At 43.0% G+C, this 23,686-nt stretch overlaps 1 protein-coding gene across 1 annotated transcript in view; it reads right to left on the bottom strand.

The window, feature by feature from the left end:
* SHPRH (SNF2 histone linker PHD RING helicase) overlaps window positions 1-23,686 on the bottom strand; it is a 126,160-nt gene that overhangs the window by 96,726 nt on the left and 5,748 nt on the right. The window contains exons 2-3 of the mRNA XM_040429507.1: window positions 18,767-19,390; window positions 3,397-3,526 (exon numbers count right to left, since the gene is read on the bottom strand). Of these exons, the coding sequence (XP_040285441.1) occupies window positions 3,397-3,526; window positions 18,767-19,372 (736 nt within the window). The 5' untranslated portion in view covers window positions 19,373-19,390. The remainder of the gene's footprint in view (window positions 1-3,396; window positions 3,527-18,766; window positions 19,391-23,686) is intronic.

Below are 23,686 nucleotides of genomic sequence, written 5' to 3'. Positions count from 1 at the left end.
CAACTTAACTATTCCAATTTACAAATAACGACAATATCAAAGAAACTGTTGTAAAAGTTTTGCTTATTGATCTATAAATCTATTTATCACATAAAAAGAAAGTAATGTAACTTTAAAATATATTATAAAAATGTACTGTTGGGGGGGGGGAACAAGGAGGTGAGTAATGATTCTTTTTTTTTTTTTTACTCCTTCTGACCAGTATTCTAGAAGAAAAAGAAATCTTACAGCGATCAATAACTGGTAAGTGGTAGTGTTGAAGAGTACCACTGAAGCACTGCTATTTGAAGCATGTATTAAGATATTTACACCACAACAGTAGCGTTAAAAAGTCGCAATTTATGGTGCAACCCAGATTTGGCCATAATTGTTATTGAGCTTCTCAACATTTTTCTAAATTGGCGAGAAACGGAAGCAGGGCTTAGTGGGAGGGGGCAAAGCCTATAGTGGCCAAATAATGGAGTAATAGCTGAAGTCTACACCAGCCCCTAGCTGGCATAGATGTGAATTTCTGGTGCTCGGACTGCAAGAGCTGCACCAAATTTATACAAAGGCATATGCCTCCTAAAAAATTAGGCGCATATTACTCCAGCGCAGGGGGATCAAGACTGTGTATGGAAACTCCAGTCTTGATAAATGTCCCACAGTAACTGATTCTGTAATATACTTTACAAGGGTAACAGAGGGGACTGGGTAGCCAGTGATCAGCACTGGCAGCAGATCCAGTAGGCAGGACTCTTAGAATAGGCAGGGACTCTTTGTAGAGCTAGTAGACAGGGGCTAGGGCAGAGAGGAGAGAGACAGGCCTCTTGGCATCCTACAATTAGCCATCTTTAGCATACAGTGCACGCTGAAGATAGAATTTCATTTGTAATGTTTTACAGTTTTTAAATAAGTTTAAATATTTCCCTAAAAGGTATATCATAAAATCACTTAAAGAGGACCTTTCATGGGACCGAACATTATAAACTAAGTATCAGGATACGTAGGGGATAGATCCCTGCACTAACTGCACTTACTATTTTTTCTGGGCGCCACTCCATTTGCCTGCTGTGGCCCCCGTTGTATTCTCCCGCCTGGTATGCTAATTTTAGCATCGGAGCAATGAGAAGGAGACTGAGTCTTTCTCCGTGGGTGTCTCCTTCTCCATGGCTGTAGCGCTGTCCAATTGCAGTGGAGAGCGTCACAGCCAGGGAGAAAAAATTAAAAAAAACACCTTCTCCCTGGCTGTGACGCTCTCTGCTACGATTGGACAGCGCTACAGCCAGGGAGAAGGAGACACCCACGGAGAAAGACTCAGTCTCCTCCTCATTGCTCCGATGCTAAAATTAGCATACCAGGCGGGAGAATACAATGGGGGCCACAGCAGGCGAACAGAGCAGCGCCCCCAGAAAATAGTAAGTGAAGTTAGATCCCTGCACTATCCCCTACATATCCTGATACTTAATTTACAGTGGGGGAAATAATTATTTGACCCCTCACTGATTTTGTAAGTTTGTCCAATGACAAAGAAATGAAAAGTCTCAGAACAGTATCATTTCAATGGTAGGTTTATTGTAACAGTGGCAGATAGCACATCAAAAGGAAAATCGAAAAAAAAACTTTAAATAAAAGATAGCAACTGATTTGCATTTCATTGAGTGAAATAAGTATTTGAACCCCTACCAACCATTAAGAGTTCTGGCTCCCACAGAGTGGTTAGACACTTCTACTCAATTAGTCACCCTCATTAAGGACACCTGTCTTAACTAGTCACCTGTATAAAAGACACCTGTCCACAGAATCAATCAATCAAGCAGACTCCAAACTCTCCAACATGGGAAAGACCAAAGAGCTGTCCAAGGATGTCAGAGACAAAATTGTAGACCTGCACAAGGCTGGAATGGGCTACAAAACCATTAGCAAGAAGCTGGGAGAGAAGGTGACAACTGTTGGTGCGATTGTTCGAAAATGGAAGGAGCACAAAATGACCATCAATCGACCTCGCTCTGGGGCTCCACGCAAGATCTCACCTCGTGGGGTGTCAATGGTTCTGAGAAAGGTGAAAAAGCATCCTAGAACTACACGGGAGGAGTTAGTTAATGACCTCAAATTAGCAGGGACCACAGTCACCAAGAAAACCATTGGAAACACATTACACCGCAATGGATTAAAATCCTGCAGGGCTCGCAAGGTCCCCCTGCTCAGGAAGGCACATGTGCAGGCCCTTCTGAAGTTTGCCAATGAACACCTGAATGATTCAGAGAGTGACTGGGAGAAGGTGCTGTGGTCTGATGAGACCAAAATAGAGCTCTTTGGCATTAACTCAACTCGCTGTGTTTGGAGGAAGAAAAATGCTGCCTATGACCCCCAAAACACCGTCCCCACCGTCAAGCATGGGGGTGGAAACATTTTGCTTTGGGGGTGTTTTTCTGCTAAGGGCACAGGACAACTTATTCGCATAAACGGGAAAATGGACGGAGCCATGTATCGTGAAATCCTGAGCGACAACCTCCTTCCCTCTGCCAGGAAACTGAAAATGGGTCGTGGATGGGTGTTCCAGCACGACAATGACCCAAAACATACAGCAAAGGCAACAAAGGAGTGGCTCAAGAAGAAGCACATTAAGGTCATGGAGTGGCCTAGTCAGTCTCCGGACCTTAATCCAATCGAAAACCTATGGAGGGAGCTCAAGCTCAGAGTTGCACAGAGACAGCCTCGAAACCTTAGGGATTTAGAGATGATCTGCAAAGAGGAGTGGACCAACATTCCTCCTAAAATGTGCGCAAACTTGGTCATCAATTACAAGAAACGTTTGACCTCTGTGCTTGCAAACAAGGGTTTTTCCACCAAGTATTAAGTCTTTTTTTGTTAGAGGGTTCAAATACTTATTTCACTCAATGAAATGCAAATCAGTTGCTATCTTTTATTTAAAGTTATTTTTTCGATTTTCCTTTTGATGTGCTATCTGCCACTGTTACAATAAACCTACCATTGAAATGATACTGTTCTGAGACTTTTCATTTCTTTGTCATTGGACAAACTTACAAAATCAGTGAGGGGTCAAATAATTATTTCCCCCACTGTATAATGTTTGGACCCATAAAAGGTCCTCTTTAAAATCACTGTCCCTACACAGTAAAAAACTGGAAATGACAGTTACACAAGCTCATATAGTTGCTCTTCTATTGCTCCGTAGCAACACACTACACCTGAACAAGAGGACAATTTGTAGTCTGTTGCTAAAAAATCAAACATGATCGCGCTATTTAAAGGGATGGTCCATGTTTATACTGTGTCATAAGTTGGGTGCCCCGATTCCTCCTATATGTACGAAATTATTTAAAAAAAAGATAAGTACTGAGCATTACTGTTGTAGGTTATGGTTCTAGTAAATGTTTTTTTCGGGTACGGCACCTGGTATGGTGAAGCTGTAGAACTTTTCCATCAGCTTTTGAATAATAAGACACGATTTCTTCATCCTCCGGTGTCCTTCACTGAGAAATTCTGGTTTGGATAAACATGCTTCCAGCAAATAGACCCCGACCTAGAAAACAGCACAAGAGAAAAGAGACTCTACAAATCTTATCTGCACCAAACATCAACAAGTAGCACAGTACAATTGGGGTCATTTATCAAACTGGTGTAAAGCAGAACTGACTTAGTTACCCATAGCAACCAATCAGAATCATCCTTTCATTTTCAAAAGGAGCTGTCCCACATGAAAGGTGGAATCTGATTGGTTGCTATGGGCAACTAAGCCAGTTCTACTTTACACCAGTTTGATAAATGACCCCAAATGTCTTTATTCAAAGAAGTTACCAAAGTTAGTGTGAATATTGGTCCCCCCTTTTCATTCACTTCCATGGGAAGGACAGAGAGCAATCTATCACTGTAGCGGGGGCCCCCGTTCTCATCAATAGTGGGCTCCTAGCTGTTCTCAGATACACAGGCGCTGCTATTGTTAGTGTTAGGTGGCCAGTACATCAAGAGGAGACAAGAACTGGGGCAGCAGCAGTGAAACAGAGGGCACTAGGTATGGTAACTCTACATTACACGTGTATAGCTTCAATTTGACTTCTACACAGTAGGCTCGCTTTACAAAGCAACAGAATGGTTTTCATTTTTGCTTCCAATCTAACTTTTTTTTATACTTTTGAAGCTATGTAGCTACTTGTTTTTGGGGGGATGAGTTGTATATTTTACACCCCTACATTTCCGTTGATATAGCTATATTGAGTGTTTGATTTTGGCAAGATGAATTGTACTTTTTAATGACACAGTTTAACGTTCCACACAATATACCGGTATTGCAAAGCTAAAAAAAATTAAAAAATATTATAAATATTAGCAGAAGGACCCGGCTTCGCACGTGACCTCTATAGCACCCGCCGCTTTAAAAATGGCCTCCACAGTGCCCGTCCATTTAACAGTGATCTCCACAGTGCCTGCCCCTTTAACAGTGACCTCCATAGTGGCCGCCCCTTTAACAGTGACCTCCACAGTGCCCGCCCCTTTAACAGTGACCGCCTCTTTAACAGTGATCTTCATAGTGGTCGCCTCTTTAACAGTGACCGCCCCTTTAACAGTGACCTCTGCAGTGCCTGCCCCATTAACAGTGAACTCCACAGTGCCCGTCCATTTAATAGTGGCCCCTGCACACCATGAATGTAGCAGTGTAGTTGTGCCGTCATACGTCATATGACTGAATATTTAAGGACCTGCGAACCGCTAAAACCTGTGATCAGTTGTTATGGCAACCTGGAGTAGGACTGCGAGCTTCTATTGGCTGATGAGGGACATGTGACCGTGTAAATGGCAGTTCGGATTTAAGTGAAAGACTTGCTGGCTTCTATTGGCTAATGCGGGTAATTTTTTGTGAATATCTCAGGAACAGTACGTCCTAGAGAGCTGAAAAAGGTGTAAAACCTTCCCGGACACCTGATGTACCTGTGTGCCAAATTTGGTGAAGATCGGTTCACTTGTTTGGTTGCGCATAAAGAACGTCTAGACAGACACTCATTTTTATAATATAAGATATATATATATATATATATATATATATATATATATATATAAATGACACCGCAGCACATCCAGTGGTGAAAAAGAGTGGAATCCTTTATTCACCTATGCGACGTTTCGGTCCGCTTGCTGGGACCATTCTCAAGCAATACAACATTGAAAACTATGGGTTTTTATATAGTCGTGTCAAGTTAACATAAGTGGCAATTAATAAAATTTACAAAAAAGTGTCAAAATACATCTCATATAAATATATCAGAAATATTGTGCCTGGAAGACAGTGTGAATGAATACATAAATTCATTTAGCCAAAACTACCAGGTATATTAATTCATAAAAAGCATAATAATTTGCACAAGTGGCAATCAACAGTGTATAATCATCACCTGTGACTGTGTTGACGTAACAGGACCAAACGTGGAATCGGGCATGCTCTATGGTGGGAGGATACACTGTAGCGGATAACACCGCATGGATACGGCGTCCTGAATTACTTGCTTTTGCTTTAGATTTACACATTATTATGACGCATGTATCTGCATTATACGTTTTACTTAAGCGACTTGCTATGCGACGTGTCAGGTGATGCTTTACACGGGATCATGTGATTCCTCCCAGTGTGACTTCACTGACATGCGCAGCTTCAGTTCCGGGACGCCGTATCCATGCGGTGTTATCCGCTACAGTGTATCCTCCCACCATTGAGCATGCCCGATTCCACGTTTGGTCCTGTTACGTCAACACAGTCACAGGTGATGATTATACACTGTTGATTGCCACTTGTGCAAATTATTATGCTTTTTATGAATTAATATACCTGGTAGTTTTGGCTATATGAATTTATGTATTCATTCACACTGTCTTCCAGGCACGATATTTCTGATATATTTATATGAGATGTATTTTTACACTTTTTTTGTACATTTTATTAATTGCCACTTATGTATGTTAACGTGACACGACTATATAAAAACCCACAGTTTTCAATGTTGTATTGCTTGAGAATGGTCCCAGCAAGCGGGCCGAAACGTCGCATAGGTGAATAAAGGATTCCACTCTTTTTCACCACTGGATGTGCTGCGGTGTCATTTATTTATTTTGTGTCATACACTTTGGTAAAGTGTTATCATCGCTGGCACCCAACCACTTGCTACTAGGTGTGCTGCCCTGAACTTCCGTTATATATACACACACACATACATCAGTATTTGTGGGGTGAAAAGGGGAAAAAAAAACTATTCTGCCATAGAAGACCAAGGAGCAGTGAATAAATACAGCACCAGAGGAGCTATATTCATCGCTTTACGGTCCCACTGTACTAATGAGCACTTAAGTAATGGAAGCGCGCATTAGTATTCGCTTTTTAAGACGCACTGTTTTACAAAGTGAAAAATACGGTTATCTTTTAGTAGATTGGACATATGTTTATTGATTTAATATGAAAAATTGGGAAAATGGGTATTTTGAAGTTTTAATTTTTGGGTGATTTTTTATTTTATTTTTTAAAGTAAATATTTTCTGACATTCTAAGACAGGCGTAAAAAATAATGAATGAGACGAGCCCGCTGGCCCGTCCCCTTTCCTCACCACACCCACTTTTTTAGACCTTGCGTGAGCACCGCCATATGCGCCTGAAATATGCCTAATATAGGTGTATTTCAATATAATAAATGACCTCCAAAGTGTATATTGTTTTTAGGACCATTTTAGGGTACATATAAATTATTCATTCATGTTCATTACTTTTGCAGGAGGAGAATGGGGAGAAGAGCTATTCTGTTGGGATTTTTTTATATATTTTTTTGGATTCTTCATATTGTTCACCATGTGATTTAAAAAACATGTTAAAGGGAATCTGTCACCTCAGAGAAGCCATAACTTTTTTTTTATATTTCTGTTCAGAGTCGTATGGTGGCTTGTTTTTTGCTTGACAAGTTGTACTTTCTAATGGTATAATTAATATTGCATACAATTTAGTGGAAAGCTGGAGAAAAAAAAAAATAAATTCCACCACCGTTTTATGGGTTTTGTTTACCGCAAAAGGAATGACGTGCAATGCTGACCCACACCCTTCATTCTCTGTGTCAGTACAATTACAGCAATAGCACACTTATACACTTTTTCTTGTATTTTAATACTGGAAAAAAATAAATAAATAAAAAATTCAAATTTTCTTTTAATTTCCGTATTCTGACTCCCAGGTTTTTTAAAGTTAGCTAGTCTTTTTGTGGGACACTCAGTAGTTTTTAGTGATACCATTTTGGAGTGTGTATGACTTTTTGCTCACTTTTTATTCAAATGTTTTGGGGAGGTGAAGTGTAGAAAAAAACTGGGAATTGGTCATTTTGATTTTGTTCCCACCTTACGCCTTTCATCATATGGGATAAATATGTTTATATTTTGATAGTATGGGCCTTTTCGGACCCGGCAATGCAAATCTTCTGTTTTTAATTGTTAATTTTTACTTCAGTGAAAAGGGGATGTTTTAAATTTTTATATATTTACTTTTTTTATATTTAAAAAAAAATTATTTTACTTTACACTTTCTTGTACACTTAGGGAATTGAACATGCAATCGTTAGACTGTTTCTCCCACAGACTGCAAAGAATTACAACTACAGTCTATGGGAGACTCATTATGTTCCTACGGAGCCCTGCCACAGAGCTCCACAAGAACATCGCTGTGGTAAGTCTTTGAGCCTCTAGAAAGCTGAAGGCTACAACAGTGAAAGAGCAGCTGAGGGGTTAAATGTAAAACAGCAGGCACCTGGTGGAGCAGGAACTATCTTTAACCCCTTAAGGACACATGACGTATCGGTACGGCATGTTTCCCGAGTCCTTAAGGACACATGACGTACCGGTACGTCATGTGTTGTTCCGATCACTGCCGCCCGGCCGGCTGTGATCGGAACAAGGTGCCTGCTCAAATCATTGAGCAGGCACCTCGGCTAAATGCGCGGGGGGGTCCCGTGACCCCCCGATGTCCGCGATCGCAACCGCGGCGATCAGAAACTTTAGTGTGGCGAAAATATATATTTATCACCCCCCCCCCCCCTGCACCTCTGAATGATTTTAGCCCGGTGGGAGGTGCAGGGGTGGGTGTTGCGGGCGGTGGGGGCGGTGCGGGAGGCGGGCGGTGCGACAGGCGGGATCGCGATCCCCCGCCCGCCTCCCATTGAATAATCGTTGGTGGCTAGTGGGTATACCAGGGTGCCAGCACATTGCTGGCACCCTGGTATAAACGGCTGACATCGGTGATGCGATGTCAGCCGTTTAACCCTTTCCATACAGCGGTCCATACGGACCGCTGTATGGAAAAAGTTAACAGTAAGAGGGAGCTCCCTCCCTCTCCGATGGGGGGGCTGCTGTGCCTTTGCAGCCCCCCGATGGGAGAGGGAGAGAGCTCCCAGACAGCCCACCGCCAGCCCCGTCCTCACCCTTCCCCGTCTGCGAAGTTCTGGCAGACGGGGAAGGTTCCCATGGCAACAGGACGCCTCTCAGGCGTCCTGCTGTCCATGGTGCTGAACAGATCTGTGCTGAAAGCATAGATCTGTTCAGTGTAAGTAAAATACAGTGCAGTACCCTATATAGAGTACAGTACTGTATTATACAGACATCAGACCCACTGGATCTTCAAGAACCAAGTGGGTCTGGGTAAAAAAAAAGTAAAAAATCAAAAAACACATTTATCACTGATTAAAAATTAAAAAAATTAAATTCCCTACACATGTTTGGTATCGCCGCGTCCGTAACGACCTGATCTATAAAACGGTCATGTTACTTTACCCGAACGGTGAACGCCATAAAAATAAAAAATAAAAAACTATGATGAAATTGAAATTTTGCCCACCTTACTTCCCAAAAAAAGGTAATAAAAGTGATCAAAAAAGTCGCATGTACGCCAAAATTGTAACAATCAAACCATCATCTCATCCTGCAAAAAATGAGACCCTACTTAACCACCTCAGCCCCCAGTGCTTAAACACCCTGAAAGACCAGGCCACTTTTTACACTTCTGACCTACACTACTTTCACCATTTATTGCTCGGTCATGCAACTTACCACCCAAATGAATTTTACCTCCTTTTCTTCTCACTAATAGAGCTTTCATTTGGTGGTATTTCATTGCTGCTGACATTTTTCCTTTTTTTGTTATTAATCGAAATTTAACGATTTTTTTGCAAAAAAATGACTTTTCACTTTCAGTTGTAAAATTTTGCAAAAAAAATGACATCCATATATAAATTTTGCTCTAAATTTATTGTTCTACATGTCTTTGATAAAAAAAAAATGTTTGGGTAAAAAAAAAATGGTTTGGGTAAAAGTTATAGCGTTTACAAACTATGGTACAAAAATGTGAATTTCCGCTTTTTGAAGCAGCTCTGACTTTCTGAGCACCTGTCATGTTTCCTGAGGTTCTACAATGCCCAGACAGTACAAACACCCCACAAATGACCCCATTTCGGAAAGTACACACCCTAAGGTATTCGCTGATGGGCATAGTGAGTTCATAGAACTTTTTATTTTTTGTCACAAGTTAGCGGAAAATGATGATTTTTTTTTTTTTTTTTTTTTTTCTTACAAAGTCTCATATTCCACTAACTTGTGACAAAAAATAAAAACTTCCATGAACTCACTATGCCCATCACGAAATACCTTGGGGTCTCTTCTTTCCAAAATGGGGTCACTTGTGGGGTAGTTATACTGCCCTGGCATTCTAGGGGCCCAAATGTGTGGTAAGGAGTTTGAAATCAAATTCTGTAAAAACTGACCAGTGAAATCCGAAAGGTGCTCTTTGGAATGTGGGCCCCTTTGCCCACCTAGGCTGCAAAAAAGTGTCACACATCTGGTATCTCCGTATTCAGTAGAAGTTGGGGAATGTGTTTTGGGGTGTCATTTTACATATACCCATGCTGGGTGAGATAAATATCTTGGTCAAATGCCAACTTTGTATAAAAAAATGGGAAAAGTTGTCTTTTGCCAAGATATTTCTCTCACCCAGCATGGGTATATGTAAAAAGACACCCCAAAACACATTCCCCAACTTCTCCTGAATACGGAGATACCAGATGTGTGACACTTTTTTGCAGCCTAGGTGGGCAAAGGGGCCCATATTCCAAAGAGCACCTTTCGGATTTCACTCGTCATTTTTTACAGAATTTGATTTCAAACTCCTTACCACACATTTGGGCCCCTAGAATGCCAGGGCAGTATAACTACCCCACAAGTGACCCCATTTTGGAAAGAAGAGACCCCAAGGTATTCGCTGATGGGCATAGTGAGTTCATGGAAGTTTTTATTTTTTGTCACAAGTTAGTGGAATATGAGACTTTGTATGAAAAAAAAAAATATATAAAAAAAATCATCATTTTCCACTAACTTGTGACAAAAAATAAAAAATTCTAGGAACTCGCCATGCCCCTCACGGAATACCTTGGGGTGTCTTCTTTCCAAAATGGGGTCACTTGTGGGGTAGTTATACTGCCCTGGCATTTTCCAGGGGCCCTAATGTGTGGTAAGTAGGTAAATGACCAGTGAAATCCAAAAGGTGCTCTTTGGAATATGGGCCCCTTTGCCCACCTAGGCTGCAAAAAAGTGCCACACATGTGGTATCTCCGTACTCAGGAGAAGTTGGGGAATGTGTTTTGGGGTGTCTTTTTACATATACCCATGCTGGGTGAGAGAAATATCTTGGCAAAAGACAACTTTTCCCATTTTTTTATACAAAGTTGGCATTTGACCAAGATATTTATCTCACCCAGCATGGGTATATGTAAAATGACACCCCAAAACACATTCCCCACCTTCTCCTGAGTACGGAGATACCAGATGTGTGACACTTTTTTGCAGCCTAGGTGGGCAAAGGGGCCCATATTCCAAAGAGCACCTTTCGGATTTCACTCGTCATTTTTTACAGAATTTGATTTCAAACTCCTTACCACACATTTGGGCCCCTAAAATACCAGGGCATTATACCTACCCCACAAGTGACCCCATTTTGGAAAGAATAGACCCCAAGGTATTCGCTGATGGGCATAGTGAGTTCATGGAAGTTTTTATTTTTTGTCACAAGTTAGTGGAATATGAGACTTTGTATGAAAAAAAAAAAAATATAAAAAAAATCATCATTTTCCACTAACTTGTGACAAAAAATAAAAAATTCTAGGAACTCGCCATGCCCCTCACGGAATGCCTTGGGGTGTCTTCATTCCAAAATGGGGTCACTTGTGGGGTAGTTATACTGCCCTGGCATTTTCCAGGGGCCCTAATGTGTGGTAAGTAGGTAAATGACCAGTGAAATCCGAAAGGTGCTCTTTGGAATATGGGCCCCTTTGCCCACCTAGGCTGCAAAAAAGTGTCACACATCTGGTATCTCCATACTCGGGAGAAGTTGGGGAATGTGTTTTGGGGTGTCTTTTTACATATACCCATGCTGGGTGAGAGAAATATCTTGGCAAAAGACAACTTTTCCCATTTTTTTATACAAAGTTGGCATTTGACCAAGATATTTATCTCACCCAGCATGGGTATATGTAAAATGACACCCCAAAACACATTCCCCAACTTCTCCTGAGTACGGCGATACCAGATGTGTGACACTTTTTTGCAGCCTAGATGCGCAAAGGGGCCCAAATTCCTTTTAGGAGGGCATTTTTAGACATTTGGATACCAGACTTCTTCTCACGCTTTGGGGCCCCTAGAATGCCAGGGCAGTATAAATACCCCACATGTGACCCCATTTTGGAAAGAAGACACCCCAAGGTATTCAATGAGGGGCATGGCGAGTTCATAGAAATTTTTTTTTTTTGGCACAAGTTAGCGGAAATTGATATTTTTTATTTTTTTCTCACAAAGTCTCCCGTTCCGCTAACTTGGGACAAAAATTTCAATCTTTCATGGACTCAATATGCCCCTCACGGAATACCTGGGGGTGTCTTCTTTCCGAAATGGGGTCACATGTGGGGTATTTATACTGCCCTGGCATTCTAGGGGCCCTAAAGCGTGAGAAGAAGTCTGGAATATAAATGTCTAAAAAAATTTTACGCATTTGGATTCCGTGAGGGGTATGGTGAGTTCATGTGAGATTTAATTTTTTGTCACAAGTTAGTGGAATATGAGACTTTGTAAGAAAAAAAAATAATAATTCCGCTAACTTGGGCCAAAAAAATGTCTGAATGGAGCCTTACAGGGGGGTGATCAATGACAGGGGGGTTGATCAATGACAGGGGGGTTGATCAATGACAGGGGGGTTGATCAATGACAGGGGGGTTGATCAATGACAGGGGGGGGTGATCAATGACAGGGGGGGTGATCAATGACAGGGGGGGTGATCAATGACAGGGGGGGTGATCAATGACAGGGGGGGTGATCAGGGAGTCTATATGGGGTGATAACCACAGTCATTTATCACGCCCGTGTAAGGCTTCATTCAGACGTCCGGATGCGTTTTGCGGATCCGATCCATCTATCAGTGGATCCGTAAAAATCATGCGGACGTCTGAATGGAGCTTTACAGGGGGGTGATCAATGACAGGGGGGTAATCAATGACAGGGGGGTGATCAGGGAGTCTATATGGGGTGATCACCACAGTCATTGATCATGCCCCTGTAAGGCTTCATTCAGACGTCCGGATGCGTTTTGCGGATCCGATCCATCTATCAGTGGATCCGTAAAAATCATGCGGACGTCTGAATGGAGCTTTACAGGGGGGTAATCAATGACAGGGGGGTGATCGGGGAGTCTATATGGGGTGATAACCACAGTCATTGATCATGCCCCTGTAAGGCTTCATTCAGACGTCCGGATGCGTTTTGCGGATCCGATCCATCTATCAGTGGATCCGTAAAAATCATGCGGACGTCTGAATGGAGCTTTACAGGGGGGTGATCAATGACAGGGGGGTAATCAATGACAGGGGGGTGATCAGGGAGTCTATATGGGGTGATCACCACAGTCATTGATCATGCCCCTGTAAGGCTTCATTCAGACGTCCGGATGCGTTTTGCGGATCCGATCCATCTATCAGTGGATCCGTAAAAATCATGCGGACGTCTGAATGGAGCTTTACAGGGGGGTAATCAATGACAGGGGGGTGATCAATGACAGGGGGGTGATCAGGGAGTCTATATGGGGTGATAACCACAGTCATTGATCATGCCCCTGTAAGGCTTCATTCAGACATCCGGATGCGTTTTGCGGATCCGATCCATCTATCAGTGGATCCGTAAAAATCATGCGGACATCTGAATGGAGCTTTACAGGGGGTTGATCAATGACAGGGGGGTAATCAATGACAGGGGGGTGATCAGGGAGTCTATATGGGGTGATCAGGGGTGATTAGGGGTGATCAGGGGCTAATAAGGGGTTAATAAGTGACGGGGGGGGGTGTAGTGTAGTGTAGTGGTGCTTGGTGGGACTTTACTGAGCTACCTGTGTCCTCTGGTGGTCGATCCAAACAAATGGGACCACCAGAGGACCAGGTAGCAGGTATATTAGACGCTGTTATCAAAACAGCGTCTAATATACCTGTTAGGGGTTAAAAAAAACACATCTCCAGCCTGCCAGCGAACGATCGCCGCTGGCAGGCTGGAGATCAACTCTCTTACCTTCCGTTCCTGTGAGCGCGCGCGCCTGTGTGCGCGCGTTCACAGGAAATCTCGCGTCTCGCGAGAGGACGCGCCGGCGCGTCCAGGAGGAATGAATCAACCACCTCCAGGACGCGTCTGTGCGTACAGCGGTCCGGAGGTGGTTAAGATAATCGCCCAAAAACTGAAAAAACTATGGCTCTTAGACTATGGAGACACTAAAACTTTTTTTTGTTTTAAAAATGAAATCATTGGGTAAAACTTACATAAATTAAAAAAATTTAATACATATTAGGTATCGCCGCGTCCGTGACAACCTGCTCTATGAAATTACCACATGATCTAACCTGTCAGATGAATGTTGTAAATAACAAAAAAAAAACGGTGCCAAAAAAGCTATTTCTTGTTACCTTGCCGCACAAAAAGTGTAATATAGAGCAACCAAAAATCATATGTACCCTAAACTAGTACCAACAAAACTGCCACCCTATCCCGTAGTTTCTAAAATGGGGTCACTTTTCTGGAGTTTCTACTCTAGGGGTGCATCAGGGGGGCTTCAAATGGGACATGGTGTCAAAAAACCAGTCCAGCAAAATCTGCCTTCCAAAAACCGTATGGCATTCCTTTCCTTCTGCGCCCTGCCGTGTGCCCGTACAGCAGTTTACAACCACATATGGGGTGTTTCTGTAAACTACAGAATCAGGGCCATAAATAATGAGTTTTGTTTGGCTGTTAACCCTTGCTTTGTAACTGGAAAAAAAAATATTAAAATGGAAAATCTGCCAAAAAAGTGAAATTTTGAAATTGTATCTCTATTTTCCATTAAATCTTGTGCAACACCTAAAGGGTTAACAACGTTTGTAAAATCAGTTTTGAATACCTTGAGGGGTGTAGTTTCTTAGATGGGGTCACTTTTATGGAGTTTCTACTCTAGGGGTGCATCAGGGGGCTTCAAATGGGACATGGTGTCAAAAAAACAGTCCAGCAAAATCTGCCTTCCAAAAACCAAACGGCGCACCTTTCACTCTGCGCCCCGCTGTGTGGCCGTACAGTAGTTTACGGCCACATATTGGGTGTTTCTGTAAACGGCAGAGTCAGGGCAATAAAGATACAGTCTTGTTTGGCTGTTAACCCTTGCTTTGTTAGTGGAAAAAATGGGTTAAAATGGAAAATTAGGCAAAAAAATGAAATTCTCAAATTTTATCCCCATTTGCCAATAACTCTTGTGCAACACCTAAAGGGTTAACGAAGTTTGTCAAATCAGTTTTGAATACCTTGAAGGGTGTAGTTTATAGAATGGGGTCATTTCTGGGTGGTTTCTATTATGTAAGCCTCGCAAAGTGACTTCAGAGCTGTAGTGGTCCCTAAAAATTGGGTTTTTGTAAATTTCTGAAAAATTTCAAGATTTGCTTCAAAACTTCTAAGCCTTGTAACATCCCCAAAAAATAAAATATCATTCCCAAAATAATTCAAACATGAAGTAGACATATGGGGAATGGTAAGTCATCACAATTTTTGGGGGTATTACTATGTATTACAGAAGTAGAGAAACTGAAACTTTGATATTTGCAAATTTTTCAAAATTTTGGGTAAATTAGGTATTTTTTTATGCAAAAAAAAATAATTTTTTGGACTTCATTTTACCAGTGTCATGAAGTACAATATGTGACGAAAAAACAATCTCAGAATGGCCTGGATAAGTCAAAGCGTTTTAAAGTTATCACCACTTAAAGTGACACTGGTCAGATTTGCAAAAAATGGCCTGGTCCTTAAGGTGAAATAAGGATGTCCTTAAGGGGTTAAAGAGCAGAGCGGGCATCATCTTTAAAGACCTAACATGAGGTTAAGTACAGTAATACATGTACAGAACTCAACATGGGATTAAAAGGATTTTCCAAGACTTTTATACTGATGACCTATTCTCGGGATAGGTCATCAGTATCTGATCAATGGGTGTCCGACACTCTCTATCCCCGCAGATTAGCCGTTTTGAAAAGGTACCGGCACTCCTGTGAGCGCCGGGGCCTTCTCGCAGTTCACCAAGCACATCGTCGTACATTGTACAGCTTCTGCACTTGGTATCGCAACTTAGCCCCATTTACTTCTATGGGGCTGAGCTGCTCCTAGGCCACGTGACTGATGAACTCAATGTGGAGGCATGGGAAACTCATTCACCAAGCTGTATATTTATGTCATGGTGCAATATAAGGGTTAAAACTTACTTTTTAATCATTTATATTAATTAAAGGGGTTGTCCCACGAAAAATATTCTAGTTTTCAAACCAGCACCTGGATCTGAATACTTTTGTAATTGCATGTAATTAAAAATTCTGTATAGTCACTGTGTTATTCTATAAAATGTATCTGTATAGCGCGACCTGCTGTTAGTTTTTTTCTCATTTCTTTGACCTGCTCACTGAGAAGGCCGCACATGCTCAGTTTCATCCTTTAATTGCCTCCTGAGCTGTGATAGTGAGAGCTGAGACACGCCCCCTGAGCTGCAGCAGAAAAGACACTCCCCTTGAGCTGTCGGCTTGATATAAATTCAGCAGATCAATGAATGGGGAGATCTCTGGACCATGTGAGGTACAGGGCTGGTTCTAGCTTTGTTAGAAATAGATTGTCATGTACTATATGATCTCTGATTTAAATTTTTTACATTAATCATGGGCTAACCCCTTTAAAGGGAACCTGTCACCTGGATTTTTGGGATAGAGCTGGGGACATGTGCTGCTAGATCGCCGCTAGCACATCCGCAATACCCATTCCCCATAGCTCTCTGTGCTTTTATTGTGTAAAGATTTTAAAAAGATTTTATATATATATATGTAAATGAGGCTACTACATTTCCGGAGCCCAGCCACGCCCACTGTGAAGGAGCCCAGCACCTCCCGCATACTCCGAATCTCCTCCTCGACGTCACAAAGCTAGAGCGCCGTAATCTTGCGATGCGCGAGCTAACATCGCAAGATTACGGCGCTCTAGCTTTGTGACGTCGAGGAGCAAGGAGGAGATTCGGAGTATGTGGGAGGTGCTGGGCTCCTTCACAGTGGGCGTGGCTGGGCCCTGGAAATGTAGTAGCCTCATTTACATATATATATAAAATCTTTTTAAAATCTTTTTTTTACACAATAAAAGCACAGAGAGCTATGGGGAATGGATATTGCGGATGTGCTAGCGGCCATCTAGCAGCCCATGTCCCCAGCTCTATACCAAAAATCCAGGTGACGGGTTCCCTTTAAAAGGAACATGCCAGCTTCCCTGACGTGTCTGGTTTAGTAAATACTATCATAAGGCTACTTTCACATTAGCGGCAGCCTTCTCCGGCAGGCTGTTCCAGCGGGTGAACAGCCTGCCGGACCCATGCTGCCGCTAGTGCACGCGTGCCGCCGGAAGTCTGCTTCGGCCCATTCATGTCGTCGTTTTATTACAGCCACCTATCGGCATGTTTGCCATGCGGCGGCCTAACCTCTGGCCCGCATCCATTATAGTGAATTGGGCCCGAGCGGACTTCCAGCGGCACGTGTACACTAGTTGCAGCACGGATCTTGCAGGCTGTTCAGCCGCTGGAACAGGCTGCCGGAGAAGTCTGACGCTAATCTGAAAGTAGCCTAACTTAGATTGTGAGCCCTATTGGGGACAGCTTGATGCTAATGTCTGTAAAGTGCTGTGGAATATAACAGCGCTATATAAGTGTGTAAAATAAAAAACTAAAATTCCCCATGAGGCTTTCACATGGTCAGTATTTGCATCTGCATTTGAAAGTCAAAACCAGCATTGGATAGAATAGCATAATGAAAGATTTGTAAATCTTCTGGGTTTCAGGGCCATTCCTGGTTTTAGGTAAGATACTGAAGATGCTGTCATATAAAAGGGCCAAAGTGCTAGTTCACATGGCGGTTAGGTCTCAATCTCCCACAGTTTCTGTGGCGGTTTTTCCATGTTGCTGCCCACATGGACACCACAGCACGAATGAACATGCCCTTTCATTGTGGTCACATGAATGGCAGTGTGGCCTCCCATTAAAAACAATGGCAGCTGGTTTTAGGAAAAAGAGGGAATTCCGAAAATAAAAAAACGTATAGGTCAACAAAGCCTAAATCAACAATTCTGGCTCATCGTTTCCTAGAACTAAGCGTTGCACCATTCCTCTGTTGTCCCTCCGTGGAAAACTGGGTGTTACAAATCTCCTGTCCGAAGGGTATGTCCCTACACAACTACCACAGTTAGATTGTATGGGACAGCGCCAGACTGTGCAGACACATCCTCAACTAGTAACATCCAATTGTCAAGTTATTCATACATTTTTCAGAAGGAATAACAGGAGGAACAAAACAACGTTTTTATAGAAGATGCTCCAGGATTATTATTTGATGAGGAAAGTAAGCATTTACTAAAACGGACATGTCCAGAGAGCCAATAGAGCTTCTTATTTTAAATCACTGCTCCGATCTCCACTGGGCCTGAAGCGGTCATGGGTCACTCATAGTTTCTGTGACTGATGTAGGCCTAGCAGGGATCAGAGTGGTGGGGACCACCAGGGCAATTTAAAGGGGTTTTCCAAGTGTTTAATACTGATGGCCTATCCTCTGGATAGGTAAATACCTGATCATTAGGTGTCTAAATCCATGCACCCTCGCCAATCAGCTTTTTGAAGAGCACCACGGCCTCCTCAAAACTTACTAAGCACAGTGCGCCCTCCACTGGATAGCGGCTGTGCTTGGTATTGCAGCTCAGCCCCATTCACTTGAATGAGATGGAGATGCACCTAGGCCCCGTCACCGATGAATGTGACTTCACTGGCCTAGGAATAGGCAGTGACACTTCACGGAGTGCCTTGGCCTCTTGAAACAGCTGACCGGCTGGGGTGTCGGGAGTCGGACCCCCACCAATCAGGTACTGATGACATATCCTGAGAGTAGGACAACCCGTTAAAGGTCAGTATGGTTTAATTTAACTTCACAAAACATCCTGATCCCTGCCAAGTTTTAACAAATCTTGAAGAACCACTTGGGCACTGGCTGAGTCCAGATTCTACAATAAAGGTACAAGCCCATATTAGCAAAAAAAATAAAAAATACAGAAGGTGGATTGAATTTTTTATGAAAGCAGAAGATGACAGTGACTGATCAGAGACTCCACTGGTAGTAGTAGGGACAAGCAGATCTTTGATTACCTCAAGCTCATTATATGGGGTTGTCCTTTGATAAAGTGCAATAAGCTTCTTCTTCTGCAACCACATTATGTCATCCAGCATCTGGCCACCAAGTGAAGCTTCAACAAGAACCTCTTCTGCACGTCTGCTAGATTCTTGTGTAGACCCTTCATCTACGTCTGATTTATGCACACAAAGCAAAAGCTGGGCAGGTTTGGAGGAAGCGGTACCAGTCAATGTAAAACTGCACCCATCAAAATCCAAACTAGCATACTGCCCAGGAGAAACCTGAAGACTAAATACACAAAGCAAAGCTCTCCAGATGTCATCATCAGGAACGGGCAAGACTACTAAACTAAGATCAACAGATGATGGAGCCAAAAAGTCTCTAGAGTCATTATTTTCTTTTCTTCCTGGCTGTGTACTTGGACTTTCAGTCTCACAGGTGGATAACAACCTTTCAGGACTGTTATTTATTAAAGAAAGTGATGTGCATGGCTCGGCAGGGTCCCCATCCTCTTCAAGAGTGACTTCATTCCTTCTGTCTTCATGCATGTTCCAGGATAACTGTTTCTTTGCGCCATCGTCCAGCTTGACTGGAGGTGCCCGTTTCCTGCGACCTGCCATCTTGTAAGAACTCTAGGCCTACAAAGTAAAGCAAATAACATTTCATGAAGACTTTAATCAGACGTTAATCATCAAAATGAACCATTTTCTGTAAATAACAAAGATTAACGATTTTGTATCATGAAAAATATTCTACATTTTTCAAACCAGTGGCAGTTACAGGGAAAGAGCTACAGCAGGAAGGCCACACCCCAGAGAAAGGACACGTGTCCTGAGAAAGAACACACCTTCTGAGGTACCAGCCTGAAATAGCAGAACAATTGGAGCAATCAGGGAGATCTCTGGATCCATGTGAGGTGCAGGGCTGCTTCTAGCTTTGTTAGATTGTCATGCAGTATATTATGTCTGATTTTCATTTTTTACATCAATCATGGTATGACCCCTTTAAAGGGGTTTTCTGGGATTTTGATATTAATAGCCTATCCTCCATATAAGCAAATAGTGTAACTTCTGATCGGTGGGGTCTGACACAGTAATCCCGCCGATCAACTATTTCATTGTAGCTCTGTCCGTTGGGTTCTGAATGGAACTGTAGGACGCTTCTCCTATTCACTTCAATGGGAGTTATGGCTCCACAATGAAACAGCTGATCGGTGGGGATGTAGGAAGTCAGTCCTCTGCCAATCTAATATTGATGATCTATCCTAAGGACAGGTCATCAGTATCAAAATCCTGGACTACCCCTTTAAGATCAATAACAAGCCTATGTGGCAATGACCTTTAAGTCAATGGTAGCAACAAGACTTGATCATTGGAAACCTCTCTTGAAACATTTAGAAAAAGAACTGAACTTTTCTACTAACAATCATGCTATGTATTCCTGGTCATGCATTACTCACTGGTACGGCTCGTCCGCATGCTGCCACCTCTCCACTGGTTACCTGCTGCTCGCCTACTTAGACTACTTTCACACTCGCGTTTTGGCTTTCCGTTTGTGAGATCCGTTCAGGGCTCTAACAAGCGGTCCAAAACGCATCAGTTTTGGCCTAATGCATTCTGAATGGAAAAGGATCCGCTCAGAATCCATCAGTTTGCCTCAGATCAGTCTCCATTCTGCTCTGACGAAGCAGAGCCAAGCGGATCCGTCCTGGCACACAATGTAAGTCAATGCGGACGGATCCGTTTTCTCTGACAATCTGGCACAATAGAAAACGGATCTGTCTCCCATTAACTTTCAATGGAGTTCATGACGGATCAGTCTTGTCATGCGGTTGAATTATTGTATTGTAACGGATCCGTTTTTGCAGATCCATGATGGTTCCGCCCAAAACACGAGTGTGAAAGTAACCTTAGTAGCAGTGCAGGGTATAGTAGCTTAGTCTCTTTCACTTGAATGGGTCAAAACTGCAACACTCTGCAGTACCGTGTAAACAATTAAGAGACTGCAGAGCGCGCAAAAGCTGAATGGTCAGAGTGCCGAGGGTCAGACCCCCAACAATCTCCAAAAAACAGTAAAAACCTTTTAGGATATAGTCACACATGGCGGAAATGCCACAGGCTTTCCACAATGGAGTTATGGGCGGCAAATCTGCAACGTATTACAGGACTGGCGGAAACTGTCCTTCCGTGCGGATTTAAAATCTGTAACATCAATTTATGCTGTGTATTTCCTTTACAATGTATGGGGTCTGCAAAGAGGGGCCTCCCAAAAAAAAGAGAACCATCTCGCCAGCACCACCTATTGGAAGTGGTTTCAAGATCCGACTTTCCAACAAGTCTTGGGATCTGACAAGGGAATATAGTCAGGCCGGATATTCACCCATAGGCAGATGTTTTGAGGTGCTTGCCCCTCATCAGTATATAGCAGGATTCTGGCTGGCTGGGTGCAATGCCCTGGACGCGGCTCATGGACGGTGCTGGATCTCCTTGAGGAGACGAATCCGTGAAAACTGGGGAAAATCTGCAGCAAAAATCTGCGACAAATCCGCATGTAAGATGCAGATTTTGACTCAGGAATGTCACAGATTTTGACATGGAAATGCAGCAGAAATTTCATTGTAGAAAATCTGGCTGTAAAGGGGTTATCCAAAATCTAACATTCCACCCATATAGATTATACTTACCCTGCTCCCCAGCATCGGCGTCACTCCTGATCCCCACACGGCCACCGCTGCATCCCCCCTCACGCGGATCAAAACATCTGGCGGGGGATCAGACAAAAGCAGACAGCGAGAGGGACGTGCCTCCCTAGCATCGTGGGTGAGGCAGCCGATGCCGTGCGGGCATTAGGAGCGACACGAGGAGCGGGGTAAGTATAATCTATATGAGGGGCCTGGGCATTGGAGGGCATGTTTTAGACATTGGATAACCCCTTTAAAAGGTACTTGGAAGTGACCCTGGCATAATGGTGGCGTGTTATATACTCATTTATCAGTTAAAACTTAACATTTCTATTTCTCTTCATTTAAAGTATTTTAGACGGGAAGAAAGTCTTCTATGACATTTTTAATTAAAGCGGCTTTGTCACCAGGATCAACCCTCTTAAACCAGACATACCGCCTGGTAGGGCGCATCATGCTGAATAAAACTGTACCCTTCTTTTCTCTTTACATTAAACGGCTGCAGAGATATCAGCGTTTTTATTCATATGAAAAATTTGAGTGTGGTGGAGCTATAGTGCAGAGAGTGTATAATACACATATATACAGTGGATATGTATAAGCCAGGACACAGCTCTGCCCTCAGCCTGCTGTCTTGCCCTGTCAATCAATGGGAGAGGGGCGTGTGCAGAGCACAGGGGGTGTTACAGAGCAGTGCTCAAAACATTCAGCCCCGCCTCTGAGTGCTCTCATTGCTCATTAACATAGTCAGGTCCATAAATATTGGGACATCGACACAATTCTAACATTTTTGGCTCTATACACCACCACAATGGATTTGAAATGAAACGAACAAGATGTGCTTTAAAGGGAATTTGTTACCTACTTTTAGCATTTTAAGCTGTCACCATCGCTATATTCACTAAAGTACCTTATTTCCAGCAGTCTTCTTTTTACTTGATTTCGTTTTGTCCTTTTGATTTAAAAGCGCTTTTTATGATATGCTAATGAGGGTCCAAGGTGCCCAGCGGGGCGTTTTTTTCCCTCTCCGGTGCCCAGTGACGCCCTCCTGCAGTGCCCAATAACTGCCCCCAGTGAAGTAACCCGAGCGCTGTTGCCCTGAGGAGGTTGATGATCGCGCAGGCCACAGGCGGTACTGCGCCTGTGTGAGTTTTCTGGCCGCCGACAGGAAGAAGGACGGGGCATTTCTAGAAGGTAGACTATGACGTGGGGAGGGGGCGGAACCGTTTGCCGGGGCTGTGGGAGGTTTTTTCAGAATCAGGAGGCGTTCTTGGGCACTGCAGGGGGGCGTCACTGGGCACCGGAGAGGGAAAAAAATGCCTCGCTGGGCACCTTGGACCCTCATTAGCATATCATAAAAAGCGCTTTTATATCAAAAGGACAAAACGAAATCAAGTAAAAAGAAGACTGCTGGAAATAAGGTACTTTAGTGAACATAGCGATGGTGACAGCTTAAAATGCTAAAAGTAGGTGACAGATTTCCTTTAACCCTTTAATTTGAGGGTATTTACATCCAAATCAGGTGAACGGTGTAGGAATTACAACAGTTTGCATATTTGCCTCCCACTTGTTAAGGGACCAAAAGTAATGGGACAATTGGCTTCTCAGCTGCTCCATGGCCAGGTGTGTGTTATTCCCTCATTATCCCAATTACAATGAGCAGATAAAAGGTCCAGAGTTCATTTCAAGTCTGCTATTTGCATTTGGAATCTGTTGCTGTCAACCCTCAAGATGAGATCCAAAGAGCTATTAGAAACAAATGGGCGGCACTGTGCTTCAGTCGGGGTCCAGGTGCACGGTCAGTAGGTAGATACCCCAGATACTTGCAATAGAAAGACCAGCACTCCGTAATTCCAATAGTGAAGAAAAGCTTTCTTTATTCGTCACCCATATGTGACGCGTGTTTCGACACCAATCTGTGTCTTTGTCAAATTACAGGTGATAACAGCTCAATTTCACATACACAAGGCACCATTTAAATACAATTCAAAAAACCCGCCTCCTAATCACGCAAGTGATCACGTGATCGGGGCCAGACTATGCCGCCCCCAGCCATGTGACCAGTCACGTGACCATAGCATCATATTGCTACGCAACCAGTCCGAAACAAGCTGAATTAACTGTGGGTGGAGTACGGTAAGACATGTATCTGAATCCATATACTATTATATATCTGGGCATTCTATAATCACTTGCACATCAAGTTTAAACATTTTTCATAATATATACTGATACATCAAGATTAAACCGTCTC

The sequence above is a fragment of the Bufo bufo genome, chromosome 4 (assembly GCF_905171765.1).
Source record: "Bufo bufo chromosome 4, aBufBuf1.1, whole genome shotgun sequence".
NCBI lineage: Eukaryota > Metazoa > Chordata > Amphibia > Anura > Bufonidae > Bufo > Bufo bufo.
The sequence above is the reverse complement of the archived record's forward strand: the minus strand, read 5'-3'. Positions and strand labels throughout refer to the sequence as shown.